Raw genomic sequence first — 17,482 nt, 5'->3', positions numbered from 1 at the left:
GAGCCTAGGAGCCCTTAGCATGGCCATCCCTGGCTTCCTTCCCTCCCTCTCCTATTAAGCTCATTCAGCACCTGGACTGCGTAGTCCCACTGGGCTCAGGGCACTGGGCATACTCAGGCACAATGAACACCTGGTCCCTGCGACCTGTGAACAGGTAGGAGTAAGCCCAGGTCCAGCAGATGGGGCTGGGGACAGAAATGAGTTGAGAGCTGCCTCAGTTTCCCTAAGGTGCTCATCCTTGAAAGGGCACACTAACTGCAAGGCTGCTGGTGGCAGTGTCCTCCAGTTTCCCTAGTTCAATGCCAGGGGTACAGGCAGAAGAGGATTGCACTCCTGCCTCTGGGAATCTTGCGGTGCCAGGGAGCTGATGCTTATAGAGATGATTCCACCTGAGCCAGAGAGGGCTGTGACCAAGAGATGAACAGTCAGGGGGCCAGCTGTGAACACGCAACCAGGCGGATAAATACAGCAACTTCAGAGCGTGACAGGTGCTACAAAGACAATAAAATGGGCAGCGGGATAGATAGAGAGAAATAGGGACAATATTGGACAGATGCTGGGAAAGGCCCCTTTGAGGAGGTGACATGTGACTCAAGTACCCCGAAAGAGTCTATGAGAATCTGAGGAAAGAGCTTTCTTCATGAGCAAAGGCCCTGGGGTTGGAAAGGGCTTGGCTTGTTGGAGGGACCGAGGCCAGTGTGGGTGCAGCTGTTTCCTCACAGGCTACACAGCCCCATTGCCTTTTGGGGGCACCTGCCCCAGCCCCCAGTCCCACCCTGGCACGTAGGAACGTGCACACAGAGAATTCTCTGCTTCCTCCATCTCCTGAAACTCAGCCATCCTTAACTCTACGGTGGATGCAGAGTCACAGACCAGGAGAATTCCTGCCTCATGGAGACCAGGCCCCAGGCCATCAGAAGAGGATCACAGCTTGCCCCAGGGCAGGCTGGGAAAATCCCAAGAGACAGGGGTTGAGGATCTTGGCTGTGTGGCTGCCTCCCTGTCCCTCCGGCCTGCCTGGGCTCAGGTGCCCAGACACGTGCCAGCCTCTACCTGGTGGGGGCCCCACCCTGGCAGATGGAGCTTGCCCAAGAAGCGATGATGTCACTGCCTTCTGGCCAGGGGACCGGCTCTACAGAGAGTGATGGGGCAGCTGTCCTGGCGGTGGGGCGGGGAGGGCAGGGCTCCCCTGACTCCAAAGGAAGGCAGGGTGGGAGGTATCGATGCTCGTTGTCACAGCTCCCAGCCCTCCCGTCCTTCTGAGACCTCTCTGTGAACCCGAGGGGCCACTTCCAGGCCCAAGTTTACGTTTTGCCAAAACACTGGGAGCCTGGAAACGCTCAGGTTCTGCCAGCGAGTCTTTCCTGAGGACCATCCAGAGCAGGGGCTGAGCTGGGGGAGGGGAAGGAGGGCCACTTTGACATGTTTTACGAAGGCAGGGTTGGCAGGCACTCTCGATAGAGATGTCACAGTGGAGACAGGATGGAAGGGTGGAGGGAGCCAGCTAGGCTGTTACCACCCTGGGCGGTGGCCTCACACCCACCTCGGGAAGGGGTGGCCAGGCGTGTCCAGAGGCACGCATGTCACAGGGCGCCTGGCCACCGGCTTTGGGCCACACTTCCCTCCTGAGGGCCGAGCCTGAGTCCCTCTCGCACCTGTGATCCCCCAGAGGCTTGCTGCTTCTGGCCCTCACACCTTCCCCTCTGCTGTCCTGCCTGGAACTTTCTTCCCCTGCCCCACCCCACCCCTCCCCCGCCCCCCAGTCTACGTTTTACTGGTTGTTGGGACTCAGCCCAGGCGGCCCCTCCAGGAAGCCTCCCTGACCCCGGCCCCCCACCCCGTGGTTCAGCCACTCCGCCCGCCAGCTCACGTCCCCTCTGTCACGGCCTCCAACCTCCTGTCCACTCCTCGGCTCGGGACCGACAGCCTTCTCTCATGGCAGGCTGAAGAGGGACGTGACCAGTAATTGTCCCCGTCCCCCAGGCCTGGCACAGAGGAGGTGCTTAGAGGGCACCAGGCAAAGGAGGGAACGGGGGCTTCGAGTGGCCAGCAGTCAGACAAACAGTATCACAAATAGTCAGGCCCTCGGAAGGGAGGGGCTGGCAAAGTCCCCAGGCTGCTCTTGCTGGGAGGTTGTAAGGAGACCCTCATCAAGCCCTTGATCTGACTTCTGGTTATGGGACAGGAGCAGGTAGAAGAACCAGTTAAATGACATTTCAGCGAAACAGACAAATCCTGCTGTGGAACATTCTAAAAGACCACCTACCTGGGCTCTTCAAAACGCCACTGTTGTGGGGAAAAGGTGGGGGTGGAGATCTTCTGGAATACAAAGACAACTAAAGAAAAAGGCATACGTCAGCCCCTGGAAACCACTCACCGCGTCCTGCCCTGCGAGGTCCCTCTATCACCCGCAACCCGGGCCTCAGTATTCCCATCTGTGAAATGGGAAACGAGCAGCTGAGTGGGTGGAGAAATGGAAGGCTAAGCCTCTGGGGGGCTTCCAGGAGCACCAGGAGAAGACCTGGTCTCGTCCAACCCCCTCAAGCTAGAGAGACCAGCAGGGCCTGGGACATGCCCTGGGTCACGTGGACCCATGTCCTGTCCACTGCGGCCAGGCCACCTTCCTCCCGGTCCTGCACCTCCCCTGCCTCCCAGCACCCCAGCTGCACCCTATACCTGCAGCCCCTCCCGGGTCCACCGCCCACTCACCTGGCACCAGGCCTTTCCCAGGGCAGTGCCTACACTGGCTGTGAGACATGCCCAGACCCTCAGGGGCTGGCCTCCCCCCACATACCCTCCCCCACAGCTGTCCCGGCCCCTCTGGAGATTCTGCTCCCTGCACTAAGGAGCCCCTGTCTCAAACGCCACTTCCTCCAAGAAGTCCTCCCCTGACGCCAGCACACCACCCCCATCCAGAGGTGGCTTCTCCCTCCCTGAGGGTCCCGGCTGTCCTGTGCCTCAGTCCACCAGGCCTCAACCCTCTCCCTTCATCCCTGAGGTGTCCCTCTGGCCTCCCCTGGAGGCCTGGCCCTCAGCTTGGGCACAGAGGGGGCTCCGTGGATGTGTCTGTGAATGCTGCCCTGTGCCAGGCTCCCAGCAGCTCCTGATAACAGTTCTGTGGTCGTCAGTGACAGCGCTGTGCCAGGGGCCCAGTGGTCATCATCTTGCTCAACTCTGCTGTTGGGATGAGTAGCTCCTTTTTATGGATGAGGGAACTGAGGCCCCGAGCGATTAAGCAATCTGCCCAAGGGGGTGGTGACTGGCAGGGCTGGGACGAGACCCCGGGTCAACGGACACCAAAGCTTCCCTGTAACACAAACTCCCCCATTTCCCAGGCCCGCCACCTGGGGGAAAACAGCTGTCCTCGTTTTTGGCCTCAGATTCATCTGAGCCCGCCTGTAAGTCTTGGGTGCCCCGCCTCAATCCCCACAAAGGCTGTGCAGGCCCTTGCTTTCCCAGCCTCCCTGCAGCCTGCCCAGACTTTGAAACCAGAGCCAGGGATGCAAGGAAACAGGATCAATGCGGGAACTAGTTGGGGGCCGGTGGGGGTGGGAGCGGGAGCGGCCGTGGGGCACAGGCAGGCCTGGTGTCTGGAGTAAGGTGGACTGTGTGGACCAGATGACGTGAGGGAGGGGTGCTGGGAGCCCCCGGGGTGGACTAGGACACTGTCTCTGCCCACTGCACAGCACTCCCGCCCCTGCCTCTGGCTCGGGGGCGCCCCGGGAGCATTCACGTCCCTGCCCTGTCCAGCCCCAGGGAGGGCCGCTTTTGTCTGAGCCAAGCTGGGCTGTCTCGTCTCCTGACAGGGACTGGCACAGAGATGGGTGAGGGACCAATCTTCGGCCCATGAGACGTGAGGGAGAACCCCTGGGGACTTCCGGGAGAGGTTTCCCGAGGCTCTGATGCAGGGATCAGCAGGCCCCATCTTTCTCTGGTGTGGTCGGGCCAGGCGGGAAGCGATACAGGGACCCCTGGGGGCAGTAGCCCTGGGGGACCTGGAGGGTAGCCACCTGCGGGCAGAGCCGACAGACAAGGCCCGAGATGTGCTCTCGCTCGGAGACCCGGATCAGCCACTCCTGGGTCCCCCTCTGGGTTTGCTGTTGGGTGAGATGGTAGGTCCCCTTAACCACTCAGGCCGGTTCGCATCGGACCTCTGCCACTCACAGCCACGAGCCTCTCAGCCCCTCCGCGTCCCACGGCGACACCAGCACCCTAGTCACTGGTCACAGCGTTTGTTTCACCTCCAGCACTGTCTTCAGCAGGTGGTACCGAGGGCAAGCAGGGGGTCAGCCTGTGGGGTTTTGCTGTAAATCTACACGTGGCAGTGTGACTACAGGCACAGGATGGCATGGGGAACTTTAGGGACTTCGAATGGCCAACGGGGGGCGGCGGTGGCCCCCAGGCTGCGTCCCTCTTCACTGTAACCCACTGTGGATCCCTCTTCCGAAGCAGGACTCAGTAAACGTTTTCTGCAAAGAGCTGGAGACTCACATTTCAGGCTCTATGAGCCACATACGGTCTCTGTTGCATATTCTGTGTTTTTCTTCCAACCCTTTAAAAACGTACAAACTATCCTGGCTCTCAGGTGGTACGAAAGCAGCCAGATGTGTCTCACCCCGGACACCCTCCCTGAACCAATTGGCCGCTTCCAGCCAGGTCAGCCTCTGGGGCACTAAGGAGCTTTTCCTGTTTGCCCCCCACAGTCCCGGCCACTCAAGTCCAGATGTTTCCAAGAGAGCGTCCATCTGGGATAAGCACAGAGACGAGGTGGCAAAGAGATGACGGCTGTGGACTGTGGCCGCAGGGGGACTTGGACTCAAATCCCTGCTCGGCCACTTCTGACGGGGCGGCTTCGGTTTCATCACCTGGAAAATGGGGAGGATACTAGTGCCAACCTCATAGGGCGGCTGTGAGGCTCAAAACACCCCGTGAGCACTTTCCGCGGAGCGAGGCACGTCGGCTGGTCAGGACCATGTGGGGAAGCGTCTGGGGCCTCCTCTGAACGGCATGTCCACCGACTTCTCAGTGAGGCCGCGTGCCCCGCGGTGCTGATACCCGGGAGCCTGTGCAAGTCCCTGTCCCTGCCCGGCCTCGGCTTGCCCCCAGAGTGGCTCATTGGACAGATCTCCATCCACCCTCCACCTCCCCAGGAGTTAATGAGATGGAAACCCCCGTGCACGTGGGTGCATCCTGTCCTCCCCCAGGCCGGGCCGGGGGCAGCACAGTGCAGCACGGAGGGGAGCAAGGCGGGGGCCACGCCCTACCTGCGCATCAGGTTCACGCTGCCTCAGCATCTCCCCTTTCTCTGGGAGAAAGCCCCTCCAGAGCTGTGGGAGGGGACCCCGGGGAGGTGGGTGCTCTCTCCTCTGGTTTGCTGCCTCCCCCAGGTTCCCTTCAGACTCTGAGAAGCCCATGAGCCCCTCTCCCCGCAGCCCTGCCCCACCGGCTGGGGGACAGCCAGAGTCAAGGGCCGGGGGCAGGGCGGGGGCTCTCAGCAGGACTCCATGAAAGGCCCCTCGGAAGCCTCGTTCCCACATCAGCGAGACGCTTCTCAGGACCCACAAGTGTTTGGCACCTACGCTGAGCTGGGGCGCTTTGCAAATATGGTCACGTTTATCCTGTGATGCAGCACTGCTCACGTCCTTTGCAGGGGACCCACTGAGGCCTGCAGGGCCTGCCAGGCGTAGAGGAGGCAGAATCAGAACCCAGGACTGTCTGACTCCAAAGCCCCTGGACTTCCCACCCGCTGCCCCGGCCTGAGTTGGAAGTGACTTTTGGTATCAGCATCCCCCGCCCCCCGCCACCTCCATGTGGCACGTCTGTGGTTAAGACTCGGCCTCTGCCTGGGTAACTCCAGTGACAGAAGACTCACTACCTTCAAACAGCTCTTGTCACTGTAGGAGCCCTGCTGTGGATGGAACCCCACCCAGGCCTGTGAAAGCTCTTCTTGGGCTGCCTCGTTCATAACCCCAACAATTTATGTTTCCAGAGCCTCCTCTGAGCCGCGAGCTGCATAAGCGCTCCCTTGGCTAACCCCCGATGAGGTGTGCTCATCTCACACGTGGAGAAACTGAGGCCCGGAGAGGTAAAGGGTTTGGTCTGAGGCTGCACAGCCAGCTCTGAACCCAAATCTGACCCCAAGCCCTTTCCCCGGAGCCCTGGCTCCCAGGCCCCACCCCACCCCTGAGCTGAGCAGCCTGGTGGGCAGAGGAGGGCAGGTGTGCGGGGGAGGCCATCATCAGGTGTGGCCAGTCTGGAACCACCTGAACTCCCCCAGTGGGGCTGCCTGTTGAGAAAGACAAGGACCCAAGAAGCAATTAGCCCAGAAAATGGTTCGAGACAGGAAGGGACTAACTGCTTTTCTGCCCGATGTCCGTTGGTGCTGTCAGGGGACGCAGGCTGGGGGAGGCCGAGTTCTTGCCCTGGACCAGCTTCCACTCCTGCCCAAGCTCTGCCGAGGGCACCGCTCTGGGACCCGTCACAGACCTGTACGGCCACCGTGTCGGCAACCTGCCTGCAACTGCGGCAGGCACGGGGAAGCAGCAGGGGTACAGACCAGGAAAAGCTGTGACCATGAAAACAAGAGACTTGATGCGACTGGGCTGGGGCCAAAATTCTGAGGACTTTGCAAGAAACCAAAAAATGAAGGGCAGAGAAAAAGAAGTGAACACCTTGTCCTGAGCCTTGGAGACCTCAGCCTTGCAGGCCCAAGGAACCAAGCCGTGGCTAAGCTTCCGAAGGCCCTCGGTCAAAGCGTGAGGCCCCGAGGCACTGCCATGAGTGCGGCTCAGCCTCCATCAGTGCCCGCCACCCGGCAGGCAGGGCTAGTCCCACCTGTTTACCCTGCACCCTTCCCTACTCTCCCCGCTGCCTTTGCTGTCCCAGATGAAGCTGTTCCAATCTATTCCCTGCTAGGATGTTATGTAACAGCAACTCCACATGGTAACATGGACCTGGGATGTCTCCTGGGAGACGACCAGAAAGCGGGAGATGATGGACCTACGAGAGGGAATGAACTTGCTGTGCTCAGTGTGAGAAGCAAGTGTGCCTGAGACCAAGGTCCGTCATCCACCTTCAAAGCTGGACATATTTAGACCTCACCTGAGACGTGGAGCTTCGTTAAAGAAAAAGCCAAGATTCTGCAGACTGCAAATGAATTCATCAGTAATAAAAGCGGCCATTTCCTTACTACGTGGCAACCAAGTAAACTCGCGTAAACCTGGCAACCACCCGACCCCGTAGATACCGACATTCCCATTTTACAGATGAGGAGACTGCGGAGACACCCAGGGTGGTAGAGCTGGGATCTGAACGAAGGAGTGGGCGCCTGACGCCCTTAGACGTCGCTGTCCCCTCCCTCGAGCCCGTCCGTCCCTCAGAAAGCCCCGTCGCCCACCCACACCACCGTGCACCCCCATGCACTCGGCACACGCACGTTCTCGTCTGCCAGGGCCTGCCTGCCTCTAGCTGGGGTTTTTTTGGGGTTTTAAAAAGATTTTTTTGATGTGGGCTTCCCTGGTGGCGCAGTGGTTGAGTCCGCCTGCCGATGCAGGGGACACGGGTTTGTGCCCCAGTCCGGGAGGATCCCACATGCTGCGGAGCGGCTGGGCCCGTGAGCCATGGCCGCTGAGCCTGCGCGTCCGGAGCCTGTGCTCCACAACGGGAGAGGCCACAACAGTGAGAGGCCCGCGTACCGCAAAAAAAAAAAAAAAGATTTTTTTTTGATGTGGACCATCTTTAAAGTCTTTATTGAATTTGTTACAATATTGCTTCTATGTTTTGTTTTTTTGGCCGCGAGGCACGTGGGATCTTAGCTCCCCAACCAGGGATCGGACCTGCACCCCCTGCACTGGAAGGCGAAGGCTTAACCACTGGACCGCCAGGGAAGTCCCTCCAGCTGGGCTCTTGCAACAAATTGCCCTTGTCTCTCTGGCTAAAGCCCAAGCACGACACTCACTCCTGCTTGCGGCTGCCCGGTCAGGGGCTCCAGGGAAGAGACACTAAGTCCTGGCTCTGGGAGTCTTCTAAAGGGACCTAGAGGCCCCTTCTGTCCCAAATGGTCTGGCCTGAGGAGTGGGCCACATACACTGGACATCAAGATAGGGGAGCCTGTCACTCGGGAAAGCAGGTGGCAGAGCGGCCCACAGGGAGGTGAAGGAGGCAGCCACCACCGAGCTCCTCCTCCCTGCGAGGGCGTGTCCGGATCAGCCTTGCCCTACAATCTGGGGGGAGGCTCGTGGGAGTCCTGCTGCCTTGTTAGGAGGGCTGCTGCCCATGAACGTGGGGGAGCAGGTCTCAAGGCCCCCAGAGGCAGCTGCCACAGTGGTTTAGGACACGACTTCGGAGGCGCAGACCTCAGCTCTGGCAGCTACAGGCTGGGTGGTTTTGAGCAAGTGATGTCGGTTCATAGGCCCCTTCTTGCAGGGCTGTTAGAAAGACTAGAAATAATTACACACACGCACGCGCGCGCACGCACACGCGGGCCTGGCAGAGAGAAGGCGCTCAGTAAAGGGCAGCCACTCAGAGTCTGCCCCAGGCCTTCTCCCAACATGGCAACACTGAAGAGAAGTCGCCAAAGGATTTCCCATTTGAAGTTAACAGGGGACTCTCAAATGCCTCTGCTGTAGAAAGACCAGTGCCGACTGCGCTGAGCCGGCCTTTGGCAGAGGACTAGAAAATCACATGTCTTTGGGCTCCAGCTCTTAAGGCCAGAAGTTAAGAGAAGCCAAGGCGTTTGTTTCAGGAAAGATCATAGCCGTCAAATGCGGTGCCCCAACTTGCTGGCCGAGAACAGACAGGCTCCATTTGGCGCCAAGAGACAGCGAATGTGATACACGCAGGCCTCCCTGCTGACGCCAGAAAGGGCTGTGCAGTCAAGAAGTATTTGGCCAGTGTCACTAAGGAGGGGTTCAAGCACAGGCAACACCTTCCTTTTCAATGTGTATTAAGTCATTTGTTTATTTCTCAAGATGTGCACACTCAAGTATTCAGTTGGCCAGGACAACTCGTGGCTCCTAGGTATGTACAGGTCCCTCGACGGCTTGGGTTACAGACAACTTCATAGCTAGTGCACCACACACACGAGATAACACAGGAAGCCTAAAATCCCCAAGCCACTCCAAGAAAAGGGAGGGAGGGAGGAGGGAGGAGCAATGATGGAGCAACGATGCAGCAACCCGTGGCGGAAATCACACACAGGAGGGGAGAACACAGAGGCAGGCTAGCTTCCATCTCTGTTGACCACCGTTTCCGTGTGGTGCTCAGGGGACTGAGTTCAACAGGTCCTTCAGGAAGCTCTCCGGATCAGTGATCTCTGATAAGAGACCTGGAAAACAGGCAGAGACTGCTTAGCAGTGGCCCTCACAGCCCCCAGCCCCTGAGTCACGGAGGCTGAGTCCACGCGGGGAACACACTGTACTCCGACAAGCTCGGACACAGCTTCTCACGGGAGACCAGCGATGACCGCAGAGACAGTCACCGAGCAAACACTCTCGTTCTGGGAGGGGAGCTGGGCTCCGACACCTGGCGCTGCGGCAGGATTAAAGGCGTTTAAAGTGGCAGCGGCCAGCTCAGGATCTCCCCAGGGCGGAGGTGCTAAACCCGGGTCCATTGACCCTGCAGGGGCCTGTAAGTCCACTGAAACTCAGTGCGCAATGGAGGGGGGTCCTCTGGAGAGAATGTCTACAGCCTTCAGCAGATTCTCAGAGAGACCTGGGGCCAAACAAAGGCAAACCCCACTGCCCTCGAGGGCTGGGAGGAACAGGGTAGGGTAAAAGAACCCAACCCCTAGTCCAGGGCCCGGAGCAAGCTGCCAGAGCTCAGGAGCTCCATTTCCTCCATTGCCAAATGGGGACAGTGACAAGTCCTTGTCACATCACCCCGGGGATTAGATGAGGCCAGTTATGTGAAAGTGCCCAGGGCACAGAAGGTGCTCGCTCAATCAGCATCAGGTCCCCTGCGGCCCCGCCCCCCCTCACAAGCAGGGCTCTTATTTGACCAATGCGGGGTCGTTAACCCCGAGGCGGGGCAACACTCAAACTGAAGTCTGGGCTAATGCAGGAGGAGTGGCCCCCATCAGCTCTTGCTGGTTTGGAAGGTGTTTTCGTCCTTGCATTTGAGTAGGGTGTGTCGGATGTTCTGAAATTTCCTACCAGTTTGAACCAAGCAATAAAGCCATGCCGTAAACACCTGTGCTTGAGTAGAAGGCGGCAGTGGCCTCCCGCCTGACCTGCCCCCCTCTCTTCCCTGCTCCAGGGCTGACGCAAAGCCCTGAACAAAGGGGAATACCTTCCTTCCCCTGCCCGCCTCTTCCTCCTCTTCCTCGGACTTTGACGTTCATATTGACAGTCTTTGTAGACATTCACCAGACCCCTGGGTGACAGGTAAGGCACTGGGCCCTGAGGACACAGACACACAGGCTACCTGCTCTCAGTCGGGGTCACTTGATGAAGAAAGCAAGGAGTATAGCCAAGGTAAAATGTCTAGGTTGAAAAGACACCCATGGGAGCATCTAGTGAAGTTAACAAAGGAACTGGGGTGAGTGGTGGCAACCTCTGACCGACAGCTAACAGGGAGGCACCAGACCAGCAAAGGCCCATCCAGTATGGCTTCCACTGAGGCCACTGCAACAAACGGCCAAACTGGAAGAAAGGCCTGGAGCTTTGGGGAAGCTCCATGGGGAAGAAAGAGGAATTCACATTGAGCACCACTCCGAACGTTTGAGGGTTTAGTGCCCAGAGGAGACTAGAAAATGCTAGTGGCGACCTTCTCTTGATAGTGGGATCTGGGGAGATTTTTTCTTGCTCTTCACACTTGACAAAATAGGCATCAGGGAAAAGGAAACAAGCTCACAGAAGAGTTAGGCAGGTGCAGCTCCCGCTGCTTTGGCTCTGGGAGCCCTACCTTGGAAAGGACGGTGGTGATGGGGGGCTAGACTGCAGTGCCCACACCCTCAGAGGGCACGGGACTTTAAATTCTGGGTTGATTTCCCAGCACTGGCCCAAGTCACCTCCCCCTGCTGTCACCTGATGCTTGGTTATGAAATCCAAACAAATTTTAATGTGTTTGCAATTAGGATGACAAATTTGTTGTATAATGAACCTGTACACAGGAGAGAACAATGACTTCATTTTTACCAGCTGGGGGATGAGGAACTGTCCGAGGATGTCTCATGTGACAGTGCTTCAAAGCACTGCCCTATCCCTACTGGCAGGGATGTTCTTTGCTCTCTTTTGATATTGACTATTTATCTTAAGAATCAGAGTTGAAATCTTCCACACCTCCCCGGGGGCAGCTGTGACATAAGATGTCTCAGTCCCCGAAAGGCAGGAGGAAGACAGGTAAGCTCCATGTTAGTTCTCTGAACTGTCCTAAGAAGCCAGGAAACCAAAAGGGGGTCCAGTGATTTTCCAGCTATGCCCCACTGGGAACTTGTTTAATCTTCAAAGCCTCAGTTACCCCAACTGTAAAATGGGGATAACCACAGCTCCACCTCACACAGGACCCTGCGGACTGGGAAAGCGCGTGCATGAGGAACACAGCACCTGGGGTGAAGTGAGCCACACGTCACGGCCGCATCTTGTTACCAGGGACCTGGTATGTACACATCTCTCCCAGACCCCTCGGTGGTGGCCCACAGGCTGGTTCTCGCCTGTTTTTTCCTGTGTGTGAAGATGAAAGCGATGGCCAGCCCCACTAAGATCTGTGAAAGATGAAAAACCTTGACACTGACCAGCGGCGTCGAGGAACTCTGAGAAGGTCTCCACTGGCATGAACTCCTCCTGGAAGGCCTTCAGGGCCTTGTCGGCAGCTTCGTGGATGGGCATGTCGTTGTGGCGGATGTACTCTGCGAGAGAGCAGGACCAGCCACCCTCCGTGTTGCTGGTCGGCACCTTCTACGAGAAGCAAGAGGACACACAGGCTGGGCGGGTCGCTCAGGTCAGGCAGGGAAGAAGAGAGCCCTCCCACACACATCCAAGTCTTCCCTGGAGGATGTGTTCTGCTTCCAGGAACAACAAAATTTCACTTCATTCCTCTCACAGCCCCTCTCCTAAGCACACGTCACGTGAACCAACAAGCTTCGAGAGGCGATGCGTCCTTTCCTCCCCATCCCCTCCACCATCGGCATTTCCCCAAGAAGAGGGACTCATCAACATGCTTTAATTCAGCTGTTTCATTTAGATGATGAAAGGAACCACCCCAAACCCTCCGATTCTCTCAAGGCTGAGAGGAGCGTCCCTATTATAAACTGGGCTGGAATAAGTTACACTCACACAGGGCAACGGAGTTGATCCTAACAGAGGGGACGAGAGCAAACAGAGGGTGACTCGGGGTGGAGTGGGGGGAGAGCTGCCTGTAGAAGAAGGTCTGCAGCAGCCTGAGACCGGGTCACAGGAGCGGTCATGGCTACAAATGCAGTCTACGTACGCAGGGGTCGGAGCTAGAGGGTAAACCCCTCCCCACGGCGGGTCGGCCTGTTTCTCGGGGGAGGCTGGTGGAGGAGCCGGCTGCCGAGGCGGGGTCAGAGCCACAAGCACAGACGTCTACGCCCCTGCCAAACCCGGCCACGCTCCCAGCGGCCTCCTTACCTTAAACATGTTATAAATGAGATCAACGAGGGCCCAAAAGAGAAGGGAAGAGCGATAAGCAGAGTAGTCCTTCACTGCCTTGTCTGTCAGCCTGGAAAATAAAACCAAATCCCATGTCCGTGAAGACCCCGGGAGGAAACTCACAAGGACAGAGCCAAGCATTCTGGGAGCAGGGGAAGAGTCACGGGCACTGAGCATCACTCAGCTCCAGCCACTTGCCATCTTCTCAAAGGAAAGCAGCCACGGGTCAGAACTTCTGAAGCCCTGGGACCCAGAGGTTTATTCACCACAAGACGCTGCGTGACAGAGTCATCATTAGTAGCGACTCTGCTAAGCCAGGGAAAATGGGAAAGAGGGAAATGTAAGTTGCAACACGGAAGCCAAAAGGCTACTGCCTTAAAGAGTCGCCGCAGAGTCCCGTGTTTCCCTGTGTTTAGCCCCCACACACACTCTCAGACTTGACGGGACCTAATAAATGCCGGAGGAAACAAAGTTCTACTTCAGTCTTCACACTCCCACTTGGAGAGTTTTTACCAGCAGCCAGCAGACCTAAAGCAGTCCCACACAGTAATCTGCCAACCACGTGCCGTGTTAAAACCAGCAAGCTGGTGGACACCTGGCGTCGGACAACAGTGATGTCTCAGATGAGAGCCACAGCCGGCCCAACATTGCCGAAATCCCGGGCTAATCCCGGATGCTCACCAGCATCGCTGCTACTTAATCCAGTGATGCAGTCTGGGATTAGAGAGCAGCCAGGCCCTTGGAACATGGAGGGCCGTCACTGACAACAGCGTCCACCGCCTTCTCGGCAGACGCTCCTGGTCTGAGGAATGATTACAGCAGGTAGGGCCACCATGAAGTACAGAACGACCAGCACCCCCTCTGCACGGTGAGTGAAGTGCCGGTGCTAGGACTTGGTTTCTACAGCCCAAGATCTAGGAGAGGTTTTGTCTGCAAACTGCCTTCATATCTGTAATAGGTAAAGGCTAGATAAACCCTTGTCATGGAGATTCTATACCTTGGAACAGAGCCCATACCAAAGGGACCAGAACTTAGTATTAAAATGCATGTGCACACACGCACCATGTGTTTATATACGCTAGAATCATAAACATCAGACAAGCATAGATGTTATTCATTTAGAAGCTAAAACTACACTGTATGGGCCTCAAGTGAAGGGACTACCTAGCATGAGACAGGCCAACCACACCTACATTCAGTCAATGTTTAAGTTATTAACCAGAGTAAAGTCAAATAATAAAATGAGACAATTCTGTTCGCTAAGGTATGCTACCTGTACCCTCCCTCCCCCCAACATCTCCGAAGCGCCCACCTCCTCCCCGACCGCCACGCATGAGGATGCTGCAGCCAAAAGGGAAAACTACTGCGAGGTGGGCCTGTGGACGACGATGAGAATTCTTTCTCTGCAACTCCGTGCGCTGGCAGACAAGGGAACAGAAGAGGCTCTGACGGAAGCCTAGGAAAGTCCCAGGCTTAAATACTTGCAAGTTCCCGGCAGAAGAATCTTTTTTCCTGAATGTAAAGCCCGCAGAAGAGAGCAACTTCTCTCGTGCAGACTCCTAGGTTGTTGTGTACCTGCTGCTGCCCCCCACCCCACAATGGGCTGAGGACAACGCCTGCTGCCAGTGGCACTGCCCCAATCACCAGGGGGTCACCCCCTAAATGTCCCTCCTCGGAGGGTGTCCCAACACCGTGCTGATGGCCAGCACTCTGCCACCCTGCTTCCAGGGCACCCTGCTCACACCCTGACACCCTGCCAGGGCTGCTGCTTCTTGCAGCTATTTCGCACTGGTGGCAGGAATCTGGGGTGGCCCTGCCCAACTTAATTATTTCAGGTTAATTAGTAAAGGTGACTAAACTGCTACAGAGGAAATGGCAACTCATGAGTGCAGCTCACACTGGATTTCCTAATTAAGCTGTGACCAAATCAGCTTTTCCTTAACTGCCTGGGACAGTAATGAATTCCAGTCTCCTAATTGAAAGCAACACAGCTCCTGTGGGTTCAGATTTCACACCTGTCACCGAGAGCGTGTGCCCAGTAAATAGCCACTTTGCGTGCTATGGATACAGGCCGAGCCTGGCTTATCAACAACTTAGTATCTTCCAGATCTAACTTTTGATTCCTAGCAGCTAGCTAACTATTAATGCTTCAGGCTCTTGGTTAACACTGGAAAGTGCCATGTTTGGAATGGGGGCAGGGGCTAGGTAGGAATCTAACAAGACCGGCCCCCTCCTGCTCTACACAGAGGCTGGCACTGGCTGGATCCAACAGCAGAGCTCCAACCTGGTCTCCCCGGGCCACGAGGCACCTACCACTAGCGACTTGATAAATCAGAGCTGATGGAGGTGCTGACACCAGGTGAGCAAATTCAGGCCAAGGCTGCTTCCCCTTGGTCTGTCACTATCAGGGGCCTAAAAGCTCCTCCCCTGCACCCTTGTTGGAAATGTCCCCTCGGATCCTAGTGAAAGCAGACACACGAGGACAGACCTTCCCAAAGTGAAGCAGGTTTCCCTCAAGGGCAGAAGCAAGCTGACAACTCATAGCCTACTCTGTAGCCCAGGGAGGGAGGACTGCTCGGGGCCACGACGGGCCAAGAGTAGCGCCAAGGAGTCCCCTCGGCGTGGGGCAATCTGTGAACTCGTTGCAAAGGGCTTCTCGCTGTTGTTGTCTCCAGTTGTTTGCCTCAAGACACCTCCCAGCTGACCCAAATCACAGCACGGGGTCATGAAAACAAAGACCACTTCCTTCCTGAAATGCCTTCCTTCTTAGGGAGGTGTCCACACCAACAGCAGAGAAAGAAAAACGGCTCATGGAACGCGGGGGCAGATGGGATAGGAATGTGACCAAGGAGGGAGATGAGGAGCTTTTAATACCAGAAAGGAACATCCCCGAGCACAACCCCCAGGAAGCTTTGCTGGTTTATGCGCAGACCAGCAAGATTCGGAGCACCTGGCTACCTGTCTCAACTGCCTGCCGGCCCTAATCCTTCTCCTGAGAGGCCTCACCCTGTGCCTGGCTGGCTTCCTCCCTGAGGGCAGCTCCCAGGGGTAAGCCTGGCTCCACACTTCTAGTGCCTGAACACCTGACCCAGAGGGGCAGGCACCCGGCGGCGTCAGGCCTTGACTCTTGGTGTGACCGGCCGGGAAGGCTCAGGGTCCATTACCGAGTCAAGCGAGGCGCCTCCACTCAGCACCTGCACGCCGCGGGCAGCTTTTACCCACAGCGGTTACAGAGGCCGGGCGACAGGCGGCCCAGGAGATGGCTCCCTGAAGCAGGTACTTCCCGAAGCAAGCACTGACCTGGTGGCTCCCCCTGGAGCCACTGCCCGGGCCTGAGAGGTCACCAGCAGCCGCCGCAGGATTTCCACGCGTATGGCTCGCCACTTCTCGGGGGGCAGGACGTGGAGGGCTAGGACAGTGAAATAGTGGGGCCCGTCCACTTCAAAGGCACTCTCCACCCACTTCTCCTTGGGCTGCTCCAGAAAGCCCTGGAGGTTCTTCTCCTCTCGGGAAGTTGCTCGGGTTCTGGAACAAAAGGAGCACCATGAAACCAGGGCAGAAGCAAGGCACGAGCAGCAAGAGAGGAGGAGGCTTGCTCAATCTCCCGTCTTCTTTTAAGTTTCCTGAACACTCGGCTCACGGAACCCCCACCCGTCCTCCACCGCCCCTCCCGCCTCCTCTCCAAGCGGGGCACCCCCAGCCCCGCCCCAGTCCTCCTCGGGGGCATCTTCCTCGTCCCCCACCCCCCAGCCCAGCTCCACACAATTCCAACTGCGCGTGTGTCCAGCACATTCACAAACACTCCGCCATCCACGTGTCCTGACAACTCTGGAAGGTGACAGCCAGCACCTCTTTACCAGCGTATCTCAAGGCCCGGGGATTGAAGTGACACAACCAAAGTCACCAAACCAGTCAGCGAACCCAGAGTCTCTGAGCCCACAGCCCACACTCCCCGACTCCACGAGTCTCAGTACAGCTAACTGTTCACACGGCATTTGCAGCCGGTGCCCTTCCTAGGCTATTCTGGTGTGTTCTTTTATGTGTCTGTGTCCTCTCTCCTCCATTAGAACAGATTCCTCCCGGCGAGCACCGCTTCTCGTCTTGCTTTTGCCTGAACTGCAGCAACAATGGTGATCATCAACTTTATTTAACCCCAAGCCCGTTCTAAGAGCTTTCCATGGATTATCTCATTTAATCCTCACAATAACCCGATGAGACAGGTACTCTCCCAACGTTACAGAAGGGGAAACTACAGCACAGAGAGTAAATATTCTGCCCAAAGCCACACAGTGAGGAGTGAAGGTACTGGGCTGTGACCCAGGCAATCTGGCTCCAGAGCCTCCCCAGCGTGGACTCTCCACCTGCAATGAAGCTTCGACAGGTCACTAGACGGGCACTGAGAGATCACTTCCTTATAAATCTGTAGCCAGATTTCTGGCTACACTCTCTCCTTACGACCTGGATGGTGCTCTCAGGCCAAGAGTGCTTGATGCCCCATCCTAGTTCCCTGAAGGGAAATAAAAACACAACACTAGTAGTGGTTGAATCAAAGTTACCAGGTCTACACATGGCACTGCCAGGCACTGAACTGTGGGAAAGCAGGGGGGGTGGTACGGGGACACCAGGCACCCTTCTGCTCCATGGATGAACATGGATGGAACAGGCAGCTACACTAGACTGGAGTGTCCAGAATTGGAAATCAGAAGCTTTGTGCCATCGCACGACCCGCTCCACTCTGCGCTGGCTCGTCTGTGTGTGACATACTCGCCTTCATATACAAACGTTCCACCAAAGGCAGCGATCCCTGCTCAACCAGCACCCCCCCGCCCACCGTGACCAAGCTCACACCAGCGTGAACCTGCGAGGGAAGCAGG

The 17,482-nt window shown here is 57.0% G+C and overlaps 1 protein-coding gene across 5 annotated transcripts in view; it reads right to left on the bottom strand.

Annotated features, from left to right (window-relative positions):
• Positions 1-8,931: 8,931 nt before the first annotated feature.
• Positions 8,932-17,482, bottom strand: part of UBR4 (ubiquitin protein ligase E3 component n-recognin 4) — a 127,921-nt gene continuing 119,370 nt past the window's right edge. For all 5 annotated transcript variants that reach the window (XM_081226735.1, XM_081226737.1, XM_081226739.1 and 2 more), the window contains 4 exons: positions 15,909-16,133; positions 12,588-12,678; positions 11,732-11,894; positions 8,932-9,325 (listed from right to left, as the gene is read on the bottom strand). In XM_081226735.1, the coding sequence (XP_081082861.1) occupies positions 9,261-9,325; positions 11,732-11,894; positions 12,588-12,678; positions 15,909-16,133 (544 nt within the window). In that variant the 3' untranslated portion in view covers positions 8,932-9,260. The remainder of the gene's footprint in view (positions 9,326-11,731; positions 11,895-12,587; positions 12,679-15,908; positions 16,134-17,482) is intronic.

This window comes from Mesoplodon bidens (genome assembly GCF_964165515.1).
Source record: "Mesoplodon bidens genome assembly, chromosome: 2".
NCBI classification, from domain to species: Eukaryota; Metazoa; Chordata; class Mammalia; order Artiodactyla; family Ziphiidae; genus Mesoplodon; species Mesoplodon bidens.
The sequence above is the reverse complement of the archived record's forward strand: the minus strand, read 5'-3'. Positions and strand labels throughout refer to the sequence as shown.